Consider the following 19,145-nt stretch of genomic DNA (forward strand, 5'->3'; position numbering starts at 1 on the left):
GGGCGGGGCTTCGGAGTGGGGCGGGGCCAGTGGCGCAGGAGTTTCGTTCTGCGTCAACTTCCGCGAGAGCTCTTGTGCTGGCTTCTCAGGACTCCGGCTCACCAGGTGACCCCGGCACTCTTGCAAACAGGGAGAACGGGGGTTCGAGTCCCTGGCTTGCGTCCAGTTCGCTATTTGAATGAAGTGGGCAGATCACCTTTGGTGAACCTCAATTTTGACACCTGAAAAACAGGAATCATCTGACTCCTCAGAGAAAGGTTGGAGACGATTCCCAAAGGAAGGCATCTGGGGTTCCCAGGTTTTTAAGAGTTTTTTTTTAAATTAAGTGGATAAATGACAACATAGAAAGTTCAGGAAATGGCGGGGGTGATAATGATTTGCCCGTGGTTTTACCATCTCCGTTTGCATTTCCGTCTCTTCTCTTTGTATTTCCAAACGAAAATGTAATCACAGTTTTGCGTGCAAATTTGTATCCTGCTTTTTCGTTAACAAGTCGGGACTTTCCATTTGCCATATACGGTTTGTAAATAGCTTTACTAATAGCCACATAAGATCCACTAATTGTCTAAACAGTTCCCTACCGCTAGGCATTTAGGTTGTCTTCGTGTTTCCTATTTACTAACAACGTGGTGTAGGGGCCAAGGGAAGCCCCTTTCACCTTCTGAAGGTTCGCTGAAGGATCAACTCAAAAAAAGGCAGATTATTCCTAAACTCCTGAAAGCAAATGAATTAAAAAAAAAAAGCAGATTACTTGGAGAAAAGGCATACAAACTTACTTAACGTGTAGACACGGGAAGAATCAGTGATTGCCCAGCTTCCAGAGTGGTTCAGAAGCTTATATACCATCTTGACAAAACAGGTTATGGGAGAAGGGGAAAACAGGATTTTTGTTGAGGGCCTACAAAGGATTACTAGGGAGAATGAATGAATCGGGGAAAAGAGATTAACTTGTGATTAACTTGTAAATTAGCTCTCTTTGACAGTGAAAGGGTGTGTTCAGGTGTGGCTACTTTCTAGGTCTTACAGGCAGGGGAAGAAAAAGCAACCGTTCCTTTGGTGGGGCTGGATCTCGGCAGATAGAGGAACTGCAGCTTCGAGAGAGACCTTGACGCTTCTTCAGGTCAGCATATCAACGCGCCATATTTTGCTTTCCGAGCCCCAGTAGTGGCAATAAACAGCCCTGAAAGGGTTGCTTTTTCCTAGAAGTTTGCTTTGAAAACTCAAAACCCCCGCCACCCGAGCTGCTCACTGCGGACCCGCCCACTAGGGGGTCGTCACGTGCCTCACCTCGCCGACGCAAGGATTTCTGGGAGAGCAAGCACCCTGGAAGCGGAAGTCCAGGAGACAAGTCGTCATTTCCTTCGGCGAGAGGAGCTCAACGGACCTCTTTTCTCTTGCTCAGGAACATCGCAGAATGGAGGCGGTGAAGAGTGAGCGGGAGCGGGGGAGCCGACGAAGGCACCGGGACGAGGACCTGGTGGCGCCGGCGGCGGTGGTGGTGAAGCAGGAGCGCCTCAGCCCGGAAGCCGCGCCTCCGGCCCACCGCCGTCCGGACTTCTCTGGCGGTAGCTCGTCCCCGCTGGCAGGCGAGCCGGGCCGCCCAGGCCACCGCGGAAATCGAGCCCGAGGAGTTAGCCGGTAAGTGGGAAACGCCGCAGGATGGGTCTAAGGTAGGGCTCATTCAGAAAGGAAGGCAGGGTCAGCGTCAGAAACACGGTTTGAATACTGATCGCAGCTGCTTAGACTTAATACTGAGGTGGTGGGAGGGACCCAGTCGTGCTTGTGCTAAGGAATGTTTACTCCGGTACCTGTCACTTGTGTTATAGCTGAGTGTTAAGAGCCAAATGCCCCTTCATTCTTGTGGTCCCAGCACTTTGCAGAGTGTGGCCCAGCAGATAGCACTGATCGTCTGTTAAGAGATTTTCCCCATCTGCCCACAAATGGAGTGCGGGTGTTGTCTTTCCAGTTATCTGCCCTAAAGGTTTCCATATCGAGGTCTAGGCTACCTATGTGATAGAAACTCTGGGGAGAAATTTTTTGTTTCTTGCTAGACGTATTCATTTATGCATAAGTGCTTTTAGATGCTAAAGACTGTTCTAGGTATTGGGGCTGTAAGAGTGAACAAGATAGATGGTCTTTACCCTTGAGAAATTGGTCATACTCTAGCCCCAAGACAGATGATAACAAGCAAATAAAATAGATTCAATTAGTAACAAGTATTAGGAGTAGGTTAAAACAGTAATGTGATAGAGATTGGAGGGAAGTGGAAGAAGCCCTCTCTAAAGAGGTGCCATTTGAGCTGAGACCTGAATGATAGGTCTCAACTTTAAGAGGCTGAATAATCCAGCCTCTTAAAGATCTAGGCAGAGGAAACAACATGTGCAAAGAACATGAGGTAGAATTAAGAGTGATTGGAATGGGAAAAAACAGTGTAGCTGGAGTATAGCTATCAAGAAGGAGGAGTGGTAGGAATGAGATGGGATAGGGAGGAAGTAGAGCCACAGGATGGATGGATTGTGATTGGGGGGGGGTTGTTGGTGAGGGAAAAAGAGTCAGTGGTGACTTCTGGGTGGTGGTGCCAATTAGCAAGATGGCATGGGAGAGGAACGGTTTTTGAGAGGTTGGGAATCAAGTAAGAAGGTGCAATAGGCAGTTTTACGTGTGTCTGTGACTCAAGGGAGATTTTAGGGGTTAGGAAAGTGAAGCTCCTGGCTCCTTTAGTGTGGTCAGTAGAGACCTTCACAGATGTGGGTTTGTGTTAGTTGGTAAGTTTGATATTTGAAGCTAATTTATATGGGGGAAGGGAAATTGAGATAAAATCCTGTGTGTACCATGCTCTAAATAAGGTCCCCAGCCAAAAAGAAAAACAAGTCCTCAGGGAGAAGAAGCAAATCTCCTCGGAGTAAGAGAAGCCGAAGTCCTCACCATTCAACAGTCAAAGTGAAGCAGGTAAATGGGGTTGGGGTGTTTTGATGCTCAGTCCAAATCGAGAGCCATTTCCCATCATAGCTAAAGAGAACGAGTGTGTGAGTGTGTGTTGACCTGTACCTGCAATGGTTCCTAAAACTGAGAGCATCTTTGTTTTTTCTGTTTGTTTTCTTAAACTTTTTATTTTGAGATAACTGTTGATTCACATGCAGTTGTCAGAAATAATATAAGGAGATGTCCTCTACCCAGTTTCTTCTAATGGCATTGTCTAACAGAATTGTAGTACAATATCACAGTCAGAGTAGAGATCTCGGTATGGTCAAGATACAAAACATTTCCATCACCGCAAGGATACCTCATGTCCTTTTATAGCCAAACCCACTTCTTTCCCAACTTATCCTTCCTTAATTCCTGGCAACTTCTAATCTGTTTTTCAGTTCTGTAATTTTGTCATTTCAAGAATGTTACATAAATGTAATCATGCAGTATATAATCTTTGGGGTTGTCTTTTTTCACTGAGTAGAATTCTTTGGAGATTCATTCAGGTTGTTGGCATCCATCAGCAGTTCATTCCTTTTTATTGCTAAGTGGTGGGTAATTCATGGTATACCATGGATATAGCTATTGGCCCGTTAAAGTACATCTAGGTTGTTTCCAGGTTTGGGCTGTTACTTAAAGCTGCTGTATAAATATTTGTGTACAGGTTTTTGTGTGAACATTAGAAGTGAAAGCTTAAGAAGCCAGCAGGTTTGGTTTCTCCTAAAGAAACCCTCTCCTTGGCTTGCTGATGACTGCCTTCTCACTGTGTCCCTATATGATCTTTCCTCTGTGTACAGGTATCCCTGGTGTCTTTTATTATAAGGGCACCAGCCATAGTGGACCGGAACCCCACCCTAATTTTAATTCAGTCAACTCTTTAAAAACCTAATCTCCAGGCTGGGTGTGGTGGCTCACACCTATAATCCTAGCACTCTGAAAGGCAGAGGCGGGAAAATCGCTTGAGCTCAGGAGTTTGAGACCAGCCTGAGCTAGAGTGAGGCCCCGTCTCTACTAAAAATAGAAAAAATGAGCTGAGTGTGGTCGTTGCCCCTGTGGTCCCAGCTACTTGGGAGGGTGAGGCTTGAGCCCAGGAGTTTGAGGTTGCTGTGAGCTAGGCTGACGCCATGGCACTCTAGCCCCAGCAACAGAGCAAGACTGTGTCTCAAAAACAAAAAAATCTAATCTCCAAAACCAGTTACATTCTGAGGTATTTGGGTTTGGTACTTGAAGATAATAGTTTTGGTGGGCACAGTGTAGTCCATAACAGTGGCTATACCATTTGACATTCCCACCGCCAATGTATGAGTGATCCAGTTTCTCTGTATCTTCACCAGCGTTTAGTGTTACCACTTTATTTTAGCCAGTCTGATAGGTGTGTAGTGAGTGATACATCATTGTGGTTTTAATTTGCATTTTCCTGGGGCTAGTGATGTTGAACATATTTTCAGGTGCTTATTTGTCATCTGTATGTAACCTCTCAAATGTCTCTTTATATTTATTTTCCAATTAGATTATTTGCTGGTTTACTGTATAGATTTTAAGAGCTCTTTGTATATTATAGATAGATACAGTCCTTTTGGATATGTGGTTTACAAGTTTTTTCTCCTAGTCTGTAGCTTGTCTTTGCATTCTTTTAACAGGGTTAAGTTTACCATTTAAGTCCATGATCTGCTTTCAGTTTGTTGTGATACAAGGTGTGAGACTTCAGTCAAGGTTCTTTTTTTGGCCTATGAATGTCCACTTGCATCAGCGTTTGTTGAAAAGCATCTTTCTCCTCCTCAGTATGTAAAATATAAACTGAGACACTGAATTGCTTTTGCTTTATTGTCAAGAGTCAGGTGGGCATACATGTGTGGGTGTGTTTCTAGGATCTCTGTTCTGTTCCCTTTATTGACAAGTCTGTCCTTCTGCCAGTACCACACAGTCTTGATTACTGTAGCTATGTAAGTCTTGAAATTGTATAGACTATTTCTCCTGCTGTATTCTTTTTAAAAATTGCTTTAGATATACTAGTTCCTTGGTGTTCTGTATAAATTTTAGAACAGTCTTGTCTGTATAAATTTTTGCTGGGATTTTCATAGGAATTGTGTTAAAATGGTATTTGGGGGTAAGAATTGACTTTTTTGTGTTAAGTCTTCAAATCTATGAACACCATATGTCTCCCTTTTTTTTTTTTTTTTTAGATCTTCTTTGATATCTTTTATCAGCATTTATAGTTTTCAGCATACAAGTCTTTTTTTTTTTTTTTTTGAGACAGAGTCTCGCTCTGTTGCCCGGGCTAGAGTGAGTGCAGTGGCGTCAGCCTAGCCCACAGCAACCTCAGACTCCTGGGCTTAAGCGATCCTACTGCCTCAGCCTCCCGAGTAGCTGGGACTATAGGCATGCGCCACCATGCCCGGCTAATTTTTTCTATATATTTTTAGTTGTCCATATAATTTTTTTCTATTTTTAGTAGAGACCAGGTCTCGCTCTTGCTCAGGCTGGTCTCGAACTCCTGAGCTCAAACGATCCTCCTGCCTCGGCCTCCCAAGTGCTAGGATTACAGGCGTGAGCCACCGCGCCCGGCCCAGCATACAAGTCTCATACTTATTTTGTTAGATTTACACTTAGGTATTTCTTCTTTTTTGAATGATTATAAATCTTTTGGGGGGATTTTGTTTTTTGTTTTTTAAAACAGGGTCTTGCTCTGTTGCCCAGGCTGGAGCTCAGTGGTATGATCGTGGCTCACCACTGCCTCAAACTCCTGGGCTCAGGGGATCCTCCCCCCTCAGCTTTGGGAGTAGCTGGGACTGCAGACAGGCACCACCACACCCAGCTAGTTTTTTAAAAATTTTTATTAGAGATGGTGTCTCATTATGTTGCCTAGGCTGATCTCAAACTCCTGACCCCAAGGCATCCTCTCACCTCAGCCTCCCAATGTAAGTGTAAATAGGGTTACAGGCATGAGCCACCGTGTCCAGCCTATAAGTGGTATTTTAAATGTCTACACGTTCATTACTAATATGTAGAAATATAATTGATTGCTGTGTGTATATCTTTATTCTGTGTCCTTGCTAAACTCATTTATTCTAGGAGGTTTTTTAAATTATAGATTACTTGGATTTTCGACAGAAAATCATATCTACAGATAGGGACAGTTTTATTTCTTCCTTACAATAAAATACACATTTTATTTCCTTTTGTTATTACACTGGCTAGAACTTCAAGCACTGTGTTGAGTAAGAGTAGTGAGAGCAGATAAAATCTTGAGGGGTAAATTCAGTCTTAAACTCTCTTACGGGGTGCAAGTTGAAGCACTGGCTTTAAGCAAATGGGATTTTCTGTGAATTTGAGAGACTGGCCAACTTTCTACTACCTTAATTGGAGAAAAGGCATGCGGTTATATATAAAGAACTTGAGCATCCTTGGATATTTTTATCCTCTGGGGATCCTGGAGCCATTCCCAAGGGTACTGAGGGATGGCTGTATTCTCTTTTCTACCTCTGAATCACCATTTTCAAAACAAATATATTGGGCCAGGTGTGGGTGTCTCATGAGTGTAATTGTAGCATTTTGGGAGGCTGAGGTGGGAGGATGGCTTGAGGCCAGAAGTCCAAGACCAACCTGGGTAACATAATGAGACCCCCACCTCTACTAAAAATTTTTTAAAAAATTAGCTGGCCTTGGTGGTGCATGCCTGTAGTCCCAGCTACTTTGGAGGCTGAGGTGGGAGGATCGCATGAACCCAGGAGTTTGATGATGGTGGCTCAGCATGTAATCCTTGCAAACTGGGAGGCAAAGATGGGAGGATCACTTCAGGTCAGGAGTTTGAGACCAGCCTGAGCAAGACTGAGACCCTAACCCTACAAAAAATAGAAAAATTAGCCAGGCATGGTGGTGTGCACCTGTAGTCTCAGCTGATCAGGAGGCTGGGGCAAAAGGAACACCGAAGCTCAAGAGTTTGAGGTTGCAGTGAGCTATGATGATGCCATTGCACTCTAGCCCAGGCGACAGAATGAGACCCTGTCTAGGAAAAAAAAAATGGAAAACAAATATATTGATTGCATGCTCATTATAATAACACAAAAGTATATAAAATATAAACTGATAGAGTATTGTGTTTCTAGTGTATGGTTACTCTTCTCATCCCCAAAATTGTACCACCTCAACAAAAAACCTCCACTTCACTTGCCAGAGGTAACTGCTATAATAGAATCTGTGCCTCTGTCATCATGTGGCCTTCTGTGTTTCTTATTAAGAACATTAGTCACATGATGCACATCAGCAGTGACCTGTGGACAAAAAAAAATTAAAAAATTTAAAAGAATTTATGATTTAAATAAATAAAAATAGAAAGCTATAGAAATTTGGAAAAAAAGAAAAAGGAGCACCAGTCACATGGGATTAATGACCCACACTGCAGTATGACCTTATCTTAACTAATTACATCTGCAGTGACCCTATTTCCAAATAAAGTCACATTCTGAGGTTCTAGGAAGGACATGGGTTTTAGGGGGCACTGTTCAACCTCGTATAGATGTGTCGTGTTTGAGATATCTATTAGACATCCAAATGGAAATGTTGAGTGGACAGTGAAATTAGAGACATCTGGCCTGGAGATAAACATTTTGGAGTCTTCTGTATGTAGATGTATGTAAAGGATTAGAATTAGATGAGATTACAAAGGAAATGAATGTAGAGAGATGACCACCCGACCAAGGACTGAATCCTGGGGTGATACAGTGTAAAGAAATGGTGGCAGCATTATCAGCAAAGGGGGCTGGAAAGAAAGAAGAGTAAGAGTCTGGTAACTCTGAAGCCACAAGAAGGAAGTGTGTTGAGGGCAGAGTGATAGATGCTGCTGGTAGTTAAGTAAAAGGAAGACTGAGAATTGGCCATTGGATTTAGCAATGTGGAGGTCATTGATGATCTTAACCACTGATTTCAGTGGAGTAGTCAAGGTGAAACCTGATTAGGAGGGTTCAAGAGAAGACAGAGGAGAGAGGAACTGGGAACTGATTTTTAAAAAACAACACTCTTTTTTGTTTTTCGAGATGGAGTCTCTGTCACCTAGGCAACTTTTTGTAGAGATTGGGTCTTGCTATATTGCCCAGGCTGGTCTTGAACTCCTAGGCTCAAGCCATCCTCCTACCTCGGCCTCCCAAAGTACTAGGATTATAGACATGAGCCACAACACTGGTCCCCCTTTGAGGAGAATAACTGCAAAGAGGATTGAAGACATGGCGTGGAAATGGAGTCTAGAGAAGAGCATGTTCCTGTGCTGGTGGTAGTGATCCAGTAGAGATGGGACTGCTGCTGGAGTAATATTCTTGGTGAGAGGAGATGTGACCAAGCTCCCAGGTGTAGGAGTTAACTTTAGATAGCAGGACAAATAGTTCATTTATGGTCCCAGGAAGGGAAGGCAGAGGATACGAGTATAGATACTGATAGGTGGGTAGATGTCAAAGATTGTTTCGGAGTAAGCAAGGAAGGGACGGGGAAGAGCATGTTGGAGATGGAGGAGAGAGAAGGAGTGAAACAATCATCAGGGAGAGTGAATGGATCAAGGAACTGTAGGGTAATTCCTGGGTATCCCTAAGAAGTCACGGGGTTGTGCATGTAAGTCAGAATGGTTTGTATTTTCCTGTAACCATATTCATCTGTTGGTGCTGGTTGTGGTTTTGCCAGGAGAGTGCAACAGAATGGCACAGGGACAAAGGATTTGAATGTGTGTGCAAGGGAGTCATCATACTGCTTGACTGTGGAACTTAACAATTTAACTGCCCTGTGAGTTGTGTTTAACTCACTCTAGTTTTGAGCCCGGGGCCTCACGAAGCCTCATGGCCCTTCACCTTGGGAGCCATGTGAACTATTTTTCAGGTTGTATATAACTCATGCACAGAAAACAATAAATAACAAATTTTTCATTAAATTAGAAACGATCGTTTTGTTTTCAAAGTTTTTATTCTATTTTCTTAATAAAACACTGTGGCCCCATGGCAAATTTTTTTTCTAGTGTGGCAGTTATGTTTTAAGCTAGACAAGAAGTGGTGAGAGGCTATCAGGGTGAGGGACTGTGCAAAGTAGTTATCAAAGGATTGGCTGTCTTACTGGGATAAGGATTGTTGGATTTGGGGTAAAATGTGAGCTAGAAAGATGAATGGTAGCCAGGAAAAGGATTTCTTGAAATTGCAATTATAGTGAGGTTAGTTATTAGAAACAAAAAGGTCTGTATAACAAAGCGAGTGGGTGGTATTGAGGTGAAGGCATTGGAAGAGAGGAACTCAAAGAACAAAGAGACCAGCATGTTGGAAAACCTATGTATATGTAACCAAAATCACCAAGAATGATGTCAGAAAGTGACTTGAGCTAGCAGTGAAAGGGCTAAGAAATGAGGGAAAATGATTTGAGGGGTAATAGATGACAGTAACAGTGAGAGTAGTGTTGATAATGGTCTTGTGTGAGATTCAGAGCTGAGGGTTTTTAGGTAGAAATGAGGGGTTGGGGAGTGTTCTAGAATTTGCAGCAAGAAGCCAGGAGAACATCTGCTTTATATTCATGCCCAGAGATTGGGGGTGGGGAGACAAGAACAGCTACTATTTGATTTGAGAGAGCTTTGGGGAAGCACTATGCTTAAGGCAGAGGTAGGGTTCTGTTAGAGCAAAAGGGGAAGGAAACTATCAGAGGAAATGTTAAGGGTGTAGATTTTGCTGAGTTTTCAGTTCCAGGGGGCTTAGTACAATGGTTCAGGAATTGAAGAAGGGTGGGCTTTGGGGACAGATAGTGGATGTTCAGAGCCTTATGGGGATTAGAATACCAGGGAAGTGGGTGTGATGACCAGGAGTCTGTGGCTTCTTATAGTGACTCTTAATCAGGGATAAAGGGTGTAATGAGATTAGTCCTGGTGAACGCTAGGCAGATAGCAGTGGCAAGCTTGTGTTTGGGGGTAAGAAGGGTAGGTGTCTGAGGCTCCCTCTTGATGCTTGTCTTTGGAGGCTAGGAAGTCTAGAGAAATTGAGTCTTACTCAGAGCTAGCAGGCCCCCACTTGACTCCTGTGAAGGGCAGGTAGAAGGCCTTGGAATGAGGTCTCGGGTCCAGTGCTTCCACTTTTAGGCTGTTGTTAATGCTGCTGTGAACGTGGGTGTACACATATTTCTTTGAGACCCTGCTTCCATTTCTTTTGGATATATACCCAGAAGAGAGATTGCTAGATCATACGGTAATTCTGTTTTTTTATTTTTTGAGGACCCACCATTACTATTTTCCACATTGGCTGTACCATTTTACATTTCCACCAAAGGTGCACAAGGATTCCAGTTTCTCCACATCCTCAACCAAAACGTGTTATTTTCTGTTTTTTGATAGTAGGCATCCTAATGGGTATGAGATCACTTAACTATTTAAATAATTCCATAACATCATTAAATACCTAGTCAGTGTTGATATTTATTTTATATGATGGCTTGTAATTTTTATATAAGTTTATCTGTTCAGATCAGGATCAAAATAAGATATACACATTGTGTCAGTGCTTCTTTTAAGCCTCTTTTGTCTGTAGATTCCTGTTCCCTCTCTCTTTTTTCCCTTTGCAATTTATTTGTAATTTACATCACGTGGAGTCTTTTTAAGAGATAGGGTCTCTGTCACCCAGGCTGGAGGACAGTGGTGTGATCATAGCTCACTGCAGCCTCCAACTCCTGGACTCAAGGGATCCTTCCGCCTCAGCCCCCTGAATAGCTGGGACTACAGGTGCGCACCACCACCCACGCTTGGCTAATTTTTTAAATTTTATTTTTGTAGAGATAGGATCTTGCTGTGTTGCCCAGGCTGGTCTTGAACTCTTGGCCTAAGCAGTCCTCCACCTCAGCCTCACAAAGTGCTGAGATTACAGGTGTGAGCCACTGCCCCTGGCCAAGTGTGGGATCTTTTAAAATTACTATTATATTTTCATTCTTGGCAGAAAAGAAAGCTAACTTTTTTCTTTGCATATCTTGTACATGACTACTTAACTAATAACTCTCTTTGTTAATTCTATTTTCTGTACACTCTTCCCTGTAAATTTGCCTTTGTTCTGAAAGGGAGACAATTATTTTTTTCTTCTCCTTTCTGTGCCAAATAATCTCTCTCTTTTTTTTTTTTTTTTTAGGGCTCTGGGCATGGGCGTCTGCTGTTGGGGCTATAGTTGAGTAGCAGCATGGGATATCGTCTTTGTGTCCTTGCAAAGGAACATAACCACCACAGATAGTCTTATTTGTGTGGGACATTTTATTCTGAAGGCCAGAGTGCCCATTACAAATGACTTTTTGAATGCAGCTTATTCACAGATTGTGGACTACCTTTAATTTACTGAGTCTGTTTGAATTTCAGGAACGTGACGATCATCCCCGGAGAGGACGTGAGGATCGGCAATACCGGGAACCATCAGAGCAGGAACACAGGAGAGCTAGGAACAGTGACCGAGACAGACACCGGAGCTATTCCCACCAAAGGAGAACCTCTAACGAGAGGCCTGGCAGTGGGCAGGCTCAGGGACGGGATCGAGACATTCAGAAACTACAGGCTCAAGAAGAAGAGCGGGAGTTTTATAATGCCAGACGCCGGGAGCATCGCCAGAAGGACGAAGTTAGTGGCAGTGGCAATGAGGCTCAGGAGTTGGTTCCTCAGCCTGGTGGCAACAGCAAAGAAAAAGAGGTGCCCGCTAAAGAAAAACCAAGGTTTGAACTTTCTGGAGCGCTTCTTGAGGACACCAACACCTTCCGAGGTGTAGTTATTAAATATAGTGAGCCTCCAGAAGCACGTATCCCCAAAAAACGGTGGCGTCTCTACCCATTTAAAAATGATGAGGTGCTTCCAATAATGTACATACATCGACAAAGTGCGTACCTCCTGGGTCGACACCGCCGCATTGCAGACATTCCAATTGATCATCCATCTTGTTCAAAGCAGCACGCAGTCTTTCAGTATCGGTACGTATACATATGGAGGAAGAAACTAAAATGCAAGCAGAAGCTGAATTTCTCAGTCAGGATTACCAAGATTTGCGTACGTGTTTATGCGGAAGAATCCCATACCCCTCATATATGATGTTAGTCCTAAAGAGTATGCCTTTTGAATAAGTGCTTACATTTGTATAGGAGCATTAAACTTGGTGTCAGAAACCCAGATTTTGAATCTAGCCCCTGCCACTTAACCTTGGGACAAGCCACTCCCTGGGCCTCAGTTTGCACCTACTTCACGAGGCTATCGTGAGGGTTAAGCGGAAATGTAACTGAAAATGCCTGGCATTTGTTAGCTGAATCTGGATCTTGATAGCTTGCATGGTACATTTGTTACCATTAGATTCTCATTAACAATCCTGTGAGGAGAGTAGGACAGGTATTAATATCCCCATTTGACAGATGAGAAAACTGAAGCTCAGTTAACACCAAGTGACTTGACTAATGATCACCATGGTAGAATTCTGGCTCAAATATAGCTCCCTTGACTCTGAGTCCAGATCCACTGTTTTTTTCCTATTTGGACAGAAGCTAAGATATATTGAAATATTGGTGAAAGAAGCATTAGATTGAGTATAAACAACAGGAAAAAAGTGTATTTTCTTAACCACAGCAAGAGGCTTTGGTTTCTGCATTTCTACCTTCTGATCTGCCATGGATTCCCCCAATCCCTCAGCAACCAGTTCTCACCTTTTCTGTTAAGTATATTTTAAACTCCCAATTTCCCTACCCAAGGGCCATGCTTTCCCCTTGAATTCTTGATTTCCTAGAGTTTTAACTTGAACTGTGTTCAAGCCAGGTTATTAACTTAAGCTGTTTTAGCAAAGAGCTTTAGAGAAACTGGGTGATCTGAGTCAGGATTTTGCTTACAGATTTCTTTTTTCTCTCCTAGGCTTGTGGAATATACTCGTGCTGATGGCACAGTTGGTCGAAGGGTGAAACCCTACATCATTGACCTTGGCTCAGGCAATGGAACCTTCTTAAACAACAAACGTATTGAGCCACAGAGATACTATGAACTTAAAGAAAAGGATGTACTTAAGTTTGGATTCAGTAGCAGAGAATACGTCTTGCTCCATGAGTCGTCAGACACTTCTGAAATAGACAGGAAAGAAGATGAGGATGATGAAGAGGAAGAGGAAGTGTCTGACAGCTAGCAGACTAAGAACCTAAATTATTGAGATACCTTTTCCTTCTTGGAAGGCTTTGACTCAGCACTGTGAGGCTCTCTGTAATGCCTCTTACTGCCTTAAGTCTTTCCTCTGTTGCTGACCAGCTTACGTTACAATTTATGAACACTGACATGTGTTTCATTGAACTTTTTTCTGGGGCACATCAGCCACATGCCTGGGGTCATTTGTTTTCAGAACAGTCTCACCAATTACAGCACATCCGTGTTTTAATAGAAGTGTGGCTTTAGTTGGTGCTTTCAGAACTGCTGTCTAGGAAACCATAAACCCTTGGTTAAGGGGGAATTGTGGCTTGTTCTCTTTGTACAGTTAACTTTATTTATATAGTTGTTAAGCTTTGTGGACCAGGTATTTTTGTTTTGGGGGCAAACTCCTGAGCAGAGATTCTTGATAAGCTTTGGTTATCCCAAAACAGTCTCCACTATATACCAAAGCTTTGACCTGGTTGAGCTCTTGAGTCATACAAGTTGATTTTGCACTTAGTTTTTTGGGGTGGGAATTTACTGCAGCCAATAAACATTATTGACTATTAAACAGATGCTTTATGGCAGCTGCTTAAGCCTACAGACTGTATAGAAGGATCATGGTGACTACCAACGGGTGATGATTTAATGTCACAGAAGAGTGAAATGGGTTGTGGATCTGTTCTCCACGAGAGAATCCCTGATTTCTCCATGGAGCGTGTACATAACAATTTTGATCATATTAACTGTTCTTCAATTTTGTGTTTTTATTCAAATATTATCTCCTTTTTTTTTCTTTGAGAAATACATTGTCATTTACGTGGCAGGGTCCTTATGTTATTTTAACAACGTGTATATGTCTAAAGGAAATTGTTTTGTTTACATATTTCTAAACATTTCATCTTTAAAAAAATTGTTCAGAGAGGTTTATTTACCTTCCCAAGGCTGGAAAGCAGGGCAATTTCCCAGTTTCCTAATTTTCCACCAGAGGAATATGTGTAAGTAGAAAAGTGTTGACTGCTTACATACAGTGTGTATGTATGTACATATATAAATTGTGTGTTAAAGAGCTGATACTGATTTTCATATGACAATGTTAGGCAAGGGCCTCCCTGCATTTGAAGAGCAGGTTTTCATTTATATGTATTTTTGGGACAGAAAATAAAATTTGTAAATATAGCCCCATTTCAAAGAGTAATACTTTCCTAGCATAGAAGACCTTGTGTTCATAGGTCTGTTCGCAGCTAAAGGAGACTTTGTATATCAGTATTTTTAAGATAAAAATAGGTAACTGTGTAGGGTATTGTGGGACAGGTTATATGTAGTTGGCCTTCACATTGGTGAAATGCTAGTCCCTGCTATTTCATCCTCAGGTGGTGATGGTGGGGGGTGGGGTGGGTTGGGGAGAAAGAAGATGATAGAACTCAATCAGTGCTGCTGCTAACTTCCTTTGGGTTGAAACTTCTGATGCTATTAAATTAGATTATCTTCTTTTCAATTGTTTTTACATTATGGTCTCATATACCTGTGTGCTCCGGGCTAAAGGTTGGCCAGTGTGGGGAGGGGCAGCTAATTTTCATTCAAAAGAACTTAAAAGATCCTGCTTGAAGAGTGAACTCTTAATAAGTTCATTACATGAAAGGTGAGATGAAGGGTGTATTCTACGTTGGCCGCCGTAATTGCTAATTTCCTTGCTTGGATATGTGCCATTGATCACATATTACATATGTGCATGTCTGAAAAGTAGATTTTATTTTGATGAATTTTTTCTTGATCCAGACTGATGGGTTTCTCTCTTCTGGGATTAGACACTAGTCTGATATCTCATTCCAGGGCCTCCTTGTTCAGTCTGTACTGCTTCCTGGGAGCCTTGGGCTTTGCTTCAGACACCATCTTGGTGGGCATTGTGCTAGAGGTCCTGACTGTGTAGTTAACTCTTGCTTTAGTGGGGGCAATAGCTTCCTGGATTAAGAGATTTTTCATGCCATACATCTGGAGAGGTGTTCTTTTGTTTTTGTTTTCCCCTTCCCACCCTTTTTTTGAAGAAAGAACATCAAAACAAAGATACTACTCATCTCCAAAGTGAGATAGCACCAGCAGACTTCTCACGTGAAGTTGACATAATCCTAAAGCTTTCTTCTTGAATTAATGCATTCTGCTTAGAAACTCATGTTCATCTTAGCTATTTGCACCTTCGTCATTACCTTTTCTTCACTGTGGCTTGTTTGCAAGTCGTTGTCAAAATCAAACTTATTTTCAAAACCAAACTATTTTCAAAACAGCCCTTTGCTTCTGAGCCCTACCCCTATGTCCTCTGTGGTGGTCCACAGTTCTGCGGATTTACGGGATAGAATCTTCAGATTTTTCCCCTCGAGTCTCTTCCTAGGTGTATTCTGGTTCCCTCATTCTAATATTGACAAAGGACAGTTCATTAGGTGCCACTGGTGATGTAACTTTCAAATACCTTTATTGTGTCCTGGTGATAAGCTAAAGCAGAAATAACCAATTGAGATACTAGAAGATTTTTAAACATTTTTTAAATTGTATTGAGTATGCCAATATACAATATAGCTTGGTTTTAAAACTTAGAATTTAAATACATATTTCAGATTGATTGTCATTTGATACATTGCATAGATGGTTATTTTTTAACATCCTTCCCAATATGAACATTAGTTGTTCATCTGAGGAACAAAATGATGTCATGTTAATTGGAACCTAAATGTGACACACAACATGCCAGCAATGCTTGCTTGTGAAATAATGTTCTGAGCCCACATATTCCTGGGTATGTGAGTTTATGTCAAGTGAAAAGGCTACTTAATTTAAATTAAAAGCTTTGGAATTTAAAGCTTCATTTGGTCTCTTGGGTAAAGTTTTCAGTATATTTATCAAACGGGAAACAATTTTAAAAGACAGTTGGTATTTCGCATTTACTCTAAAGAGACGTAATCCAATCAACAGTTGTAGCTGTGATTTGGAATTTTGGAGCAATAGCCCAGCATGGTAGCCATAGTCCCAGCTACTCCAGAGGCTGAGGCAGGAGGATGGCTTCAGCCCAAGAGTTTAAGACCAGTCTGGGCTGGGTGCAGTGGCTCACGCCTGTAATCCTAGCACCTTGGAGGCCAACTCTGGAGGATTGCTTGAGGCCAGGAGTTTGAGACCAGACAGAGCAAGAGTGAGACCCCCGTCTCTATTAAAAATATAAAAAGTTAGCCAGGCATGGTGGCTCATGCCTGTAATCTCAACTACTCAGGAGACTGAGCCAGGAAGATTGCTTGAGCCCAGGAGTTTGAGGCTGCAGTGAGCTATGATCACACCACTGCACTCCAAGCCTGGGCAACAGAGCAAGACTGGTCTCTTAAAAAAAAATTTCCTCAAGAAATGAAGCTACCAGTCTGAATGAAAAAGACAGCACTTCCAATCTAAAACCAGGGAAATTAATTAGATCTAAAGAACAAATAGAAACTGTCTAGAAGATGGCCGTTAAAGAACCAGATTTCAGAATTAAAAATCAATTGTTGCCCAGGTGTGGTGGCTCATGCCTGAAATCCTAGCACCACGGGAGGCTGAGGCAGGAGGATTGCTTCAGGTCAGGAGTTTGAGACCAGCCTGAGCATGAACGAGACCCCTGTCTCTATTAAAAATATAAAAAATTAGCCTGGCGTGGTGGCTGATGCCTGTAATCCCAACTACTCAGGAGGCTGCGGCAGGAGGATTGCTAGAGCCTAGGAGTTTGAGGTTGCAGTGAGCAAATGAATGATGATGCCACTGCACTCTAGCCCAGATGACAGAGTGTCTCAAAAAAAAAAAAAAAAATCAATTGTAATCCCAGCACTTCGGGAGGCTGAGGTAGGAAGATCATGTGAGCTCAGGATTTCAAGACTAGCCTGGGCAACACAGCAAGATCTCATCTCTACAAAACAAGTTTTAAAAATTAGCTTGGTGTTGTGGTGCATGCCTGTACTCCCAGCTACTCAAGAGGCTGAGCCTGGAGGATAGCTTGTGCTTGGGGGTTGGAGGTTGCAGTGAGCTGTAATCACACTATTGCACTTCAGCCTGGGCAACAGAGCTAGACCTTTTCTTAAAAAAAAACAAAACAAAAAAACCAAAACCTCTTGCAATTTTACTAACAGCAAATCAATCCTTTAAGAAAAACTTATTCTAACATAGGGGACCAAATATTTTTAGTTTTTTTAAATGCATTTTTAATATCAAAGGTCAATCTTTTTTGTAAGAGTTGAGGTCTGGCTACGTTGCTCAGGCTGGTCTTGAACCTCTGGCCTCAAGTGACCCTACCACCTCAGCCTCCCGAGTAGCTGAGATTACAGGCATGTACCATGGCACCCAGCTCAAAACTCAAATCTTTAGAAAATTTACAAATAATTGTCTTTTAATTATAGCTGACTTAATCACATGCAAAATGTTTTTCATAATTTTTTCCCCATAAACCTTACCACAACTTACTCAGACCACTGACAACGTTCTTGAAATTTCTGCTTTGTTCTGTATTTCTTCTTAAATAACCAGTCATTTTATATTTAGATAAAAATGTACTACACAGGATTATTTCTCATATAAAATTATTCTTTTTTCTTTTTAACCTTCCTGACCAAAAATATATCTTCATATCCGTAACTTTCTTCATATCTCTCCTACTTATTGGTTCCTTTCTATCTTGTTCCATATTTTGAAACAAACTTTAAACTCCAAATTAGGCAAAATTATTCTTTTTAAACAACATATTTTATGCCTTTGTAATGATTTTTTTTTTTTTTTTTTTTGAGACAGGGTCTTGCTCTGTTGCCTGGGCTAGAGTACAGATCATAGCTTATTGCCACCTCAAACTCCTGGGCTCAAGCAATCCTCCTGCCTCAGTCTCTGGAGTAGCTGGGACTATAGGTGAACACTACAACGCCCAACGACTATTACTTAATTTAACATAACTTTAGATTTCAAATTACATAAAAAGTTCATTGATAGATGCCTATCCTATTTACATTTACCTAATTTATTTTTTTTAACAGTTTACTTAGATTACTTAGGATAACTGAGATATTAGACAAAGCTAGTCATCATTTCAAGTTAGTTTTGTTTTTTTTTTTTTTTTGAGACAGAGTCTCACTCTGTTGCCCAGGCTAGAGTGAGTGCCGTGGCATCATCCTAGCTCACAGCAAACTCAAACTCCTGGGCTCAAGCGATCCTATTGCTTCAGCCTCCTGAGTAGCTGGGACTACAGGCATGCGCCACCATGCCCGGCTAATTTTTTCTATATATATTTTAGTTGTCCAGATAATTTATTTCTATTTTTAGTAGAGACATGGTCTCGCTCAGGCTGGTCTCGAACTCCTGACCTCGAGCGATCCACCCGCCTCGGCCTCCCAGAGGGCTAGGATTACAGGCGTGAGCTACCGTGCCCGGCCTCAAGTTAGTTTTCTGTTAACCATATCTATAACCAGTAAATATAACGTGTTCACCTAAGTAAGAACCTTAAAGTTAAATATATGGGTATTTTGCCAGTAACTCAGAAGATACAGCTGTTTTCATTAAACCAACATTAAATTAGTCTTATCCAAAAATTATACAATCATTCTGTTTTAGGCTGGGTTTATAGTTTTATAACCTTCATGTTAAACCCTGACACTTTAAACTATATATCAGAGACAAATATAAAACTGACCAGTAAATCCAGGCAAACATGTATGCTCACAGTTCTGAAGACATTTCTATTTTTATTTGATTAACAATTTTAAAACCAGCTTATTTATTAAAGATTTACTAAAGTCGTGTGAACTAACAGGCACTTGGGTTAATTATCATGTATTTTATATAAGTATCCATCGATCTAAATAGAATTTCTTAAGAGATTTCTGGCTGATTTTGCCAGATTTTACCATGTAGACACACTATATAATACATTTATGCATACATAAACATATCTAGACACATATACTCACATAAAGATCTTATAGCTTTCTTTTTAGAATTTTAGTATTAAAAGTCTGGATCATTTCCAAATAATGTAATACACTAGTTTGTAAAAGACAGT

The 19,145-nt window shown here is 41.6% G+C and overlaps 1 protein-coding gene across 1 annotated transcript; it reads left to right on the plus strand.

Moving 5' to 3' along the window:
- Nucleotides 1-979: 979 nt before the first annotated feature.
- Nucleotides 980-14,275, plus strand: SNIP1 (Smad nuclear interacting protein 1). The gene is made up of 5 exons (XM_045548236.1): nucleotides 980-1,120; nucleotides 1,403-1,638; nucleotides 2,847-2,949; nucleotides 11,315-11,913; nucleotides 12,836-14,275. Exons 2-5 carry the CDS (start codon nucleotides 1,415-1,417, stop codon nucleotides 13,098-13,100), a joined length of 1,191 nt encoding a protein of 396 aa, XP_045404192.1. The 5' UTR covers nucleotides 980-1,120; nucleotides 1,403-1,414; the 3' UTR covers nucleotides 13,101-14,275.
- The last annotated feature ends 4,870 nt before the right edge of the window (nucleotides 14,276-19,145 follow it).

Source organism: Lemur catta, chromosome 3, assembly GCF_020740605.2.
Source record: "Lemur catta isolate mLemCat1 chromosome 3, mLemCat1.pri, whole genome shotgun sequence".
NCBI lineage: Eukaryota > Metazoa > Chordata > Mammalia > Primates > Lemuridae > Lemur > Lemur catta.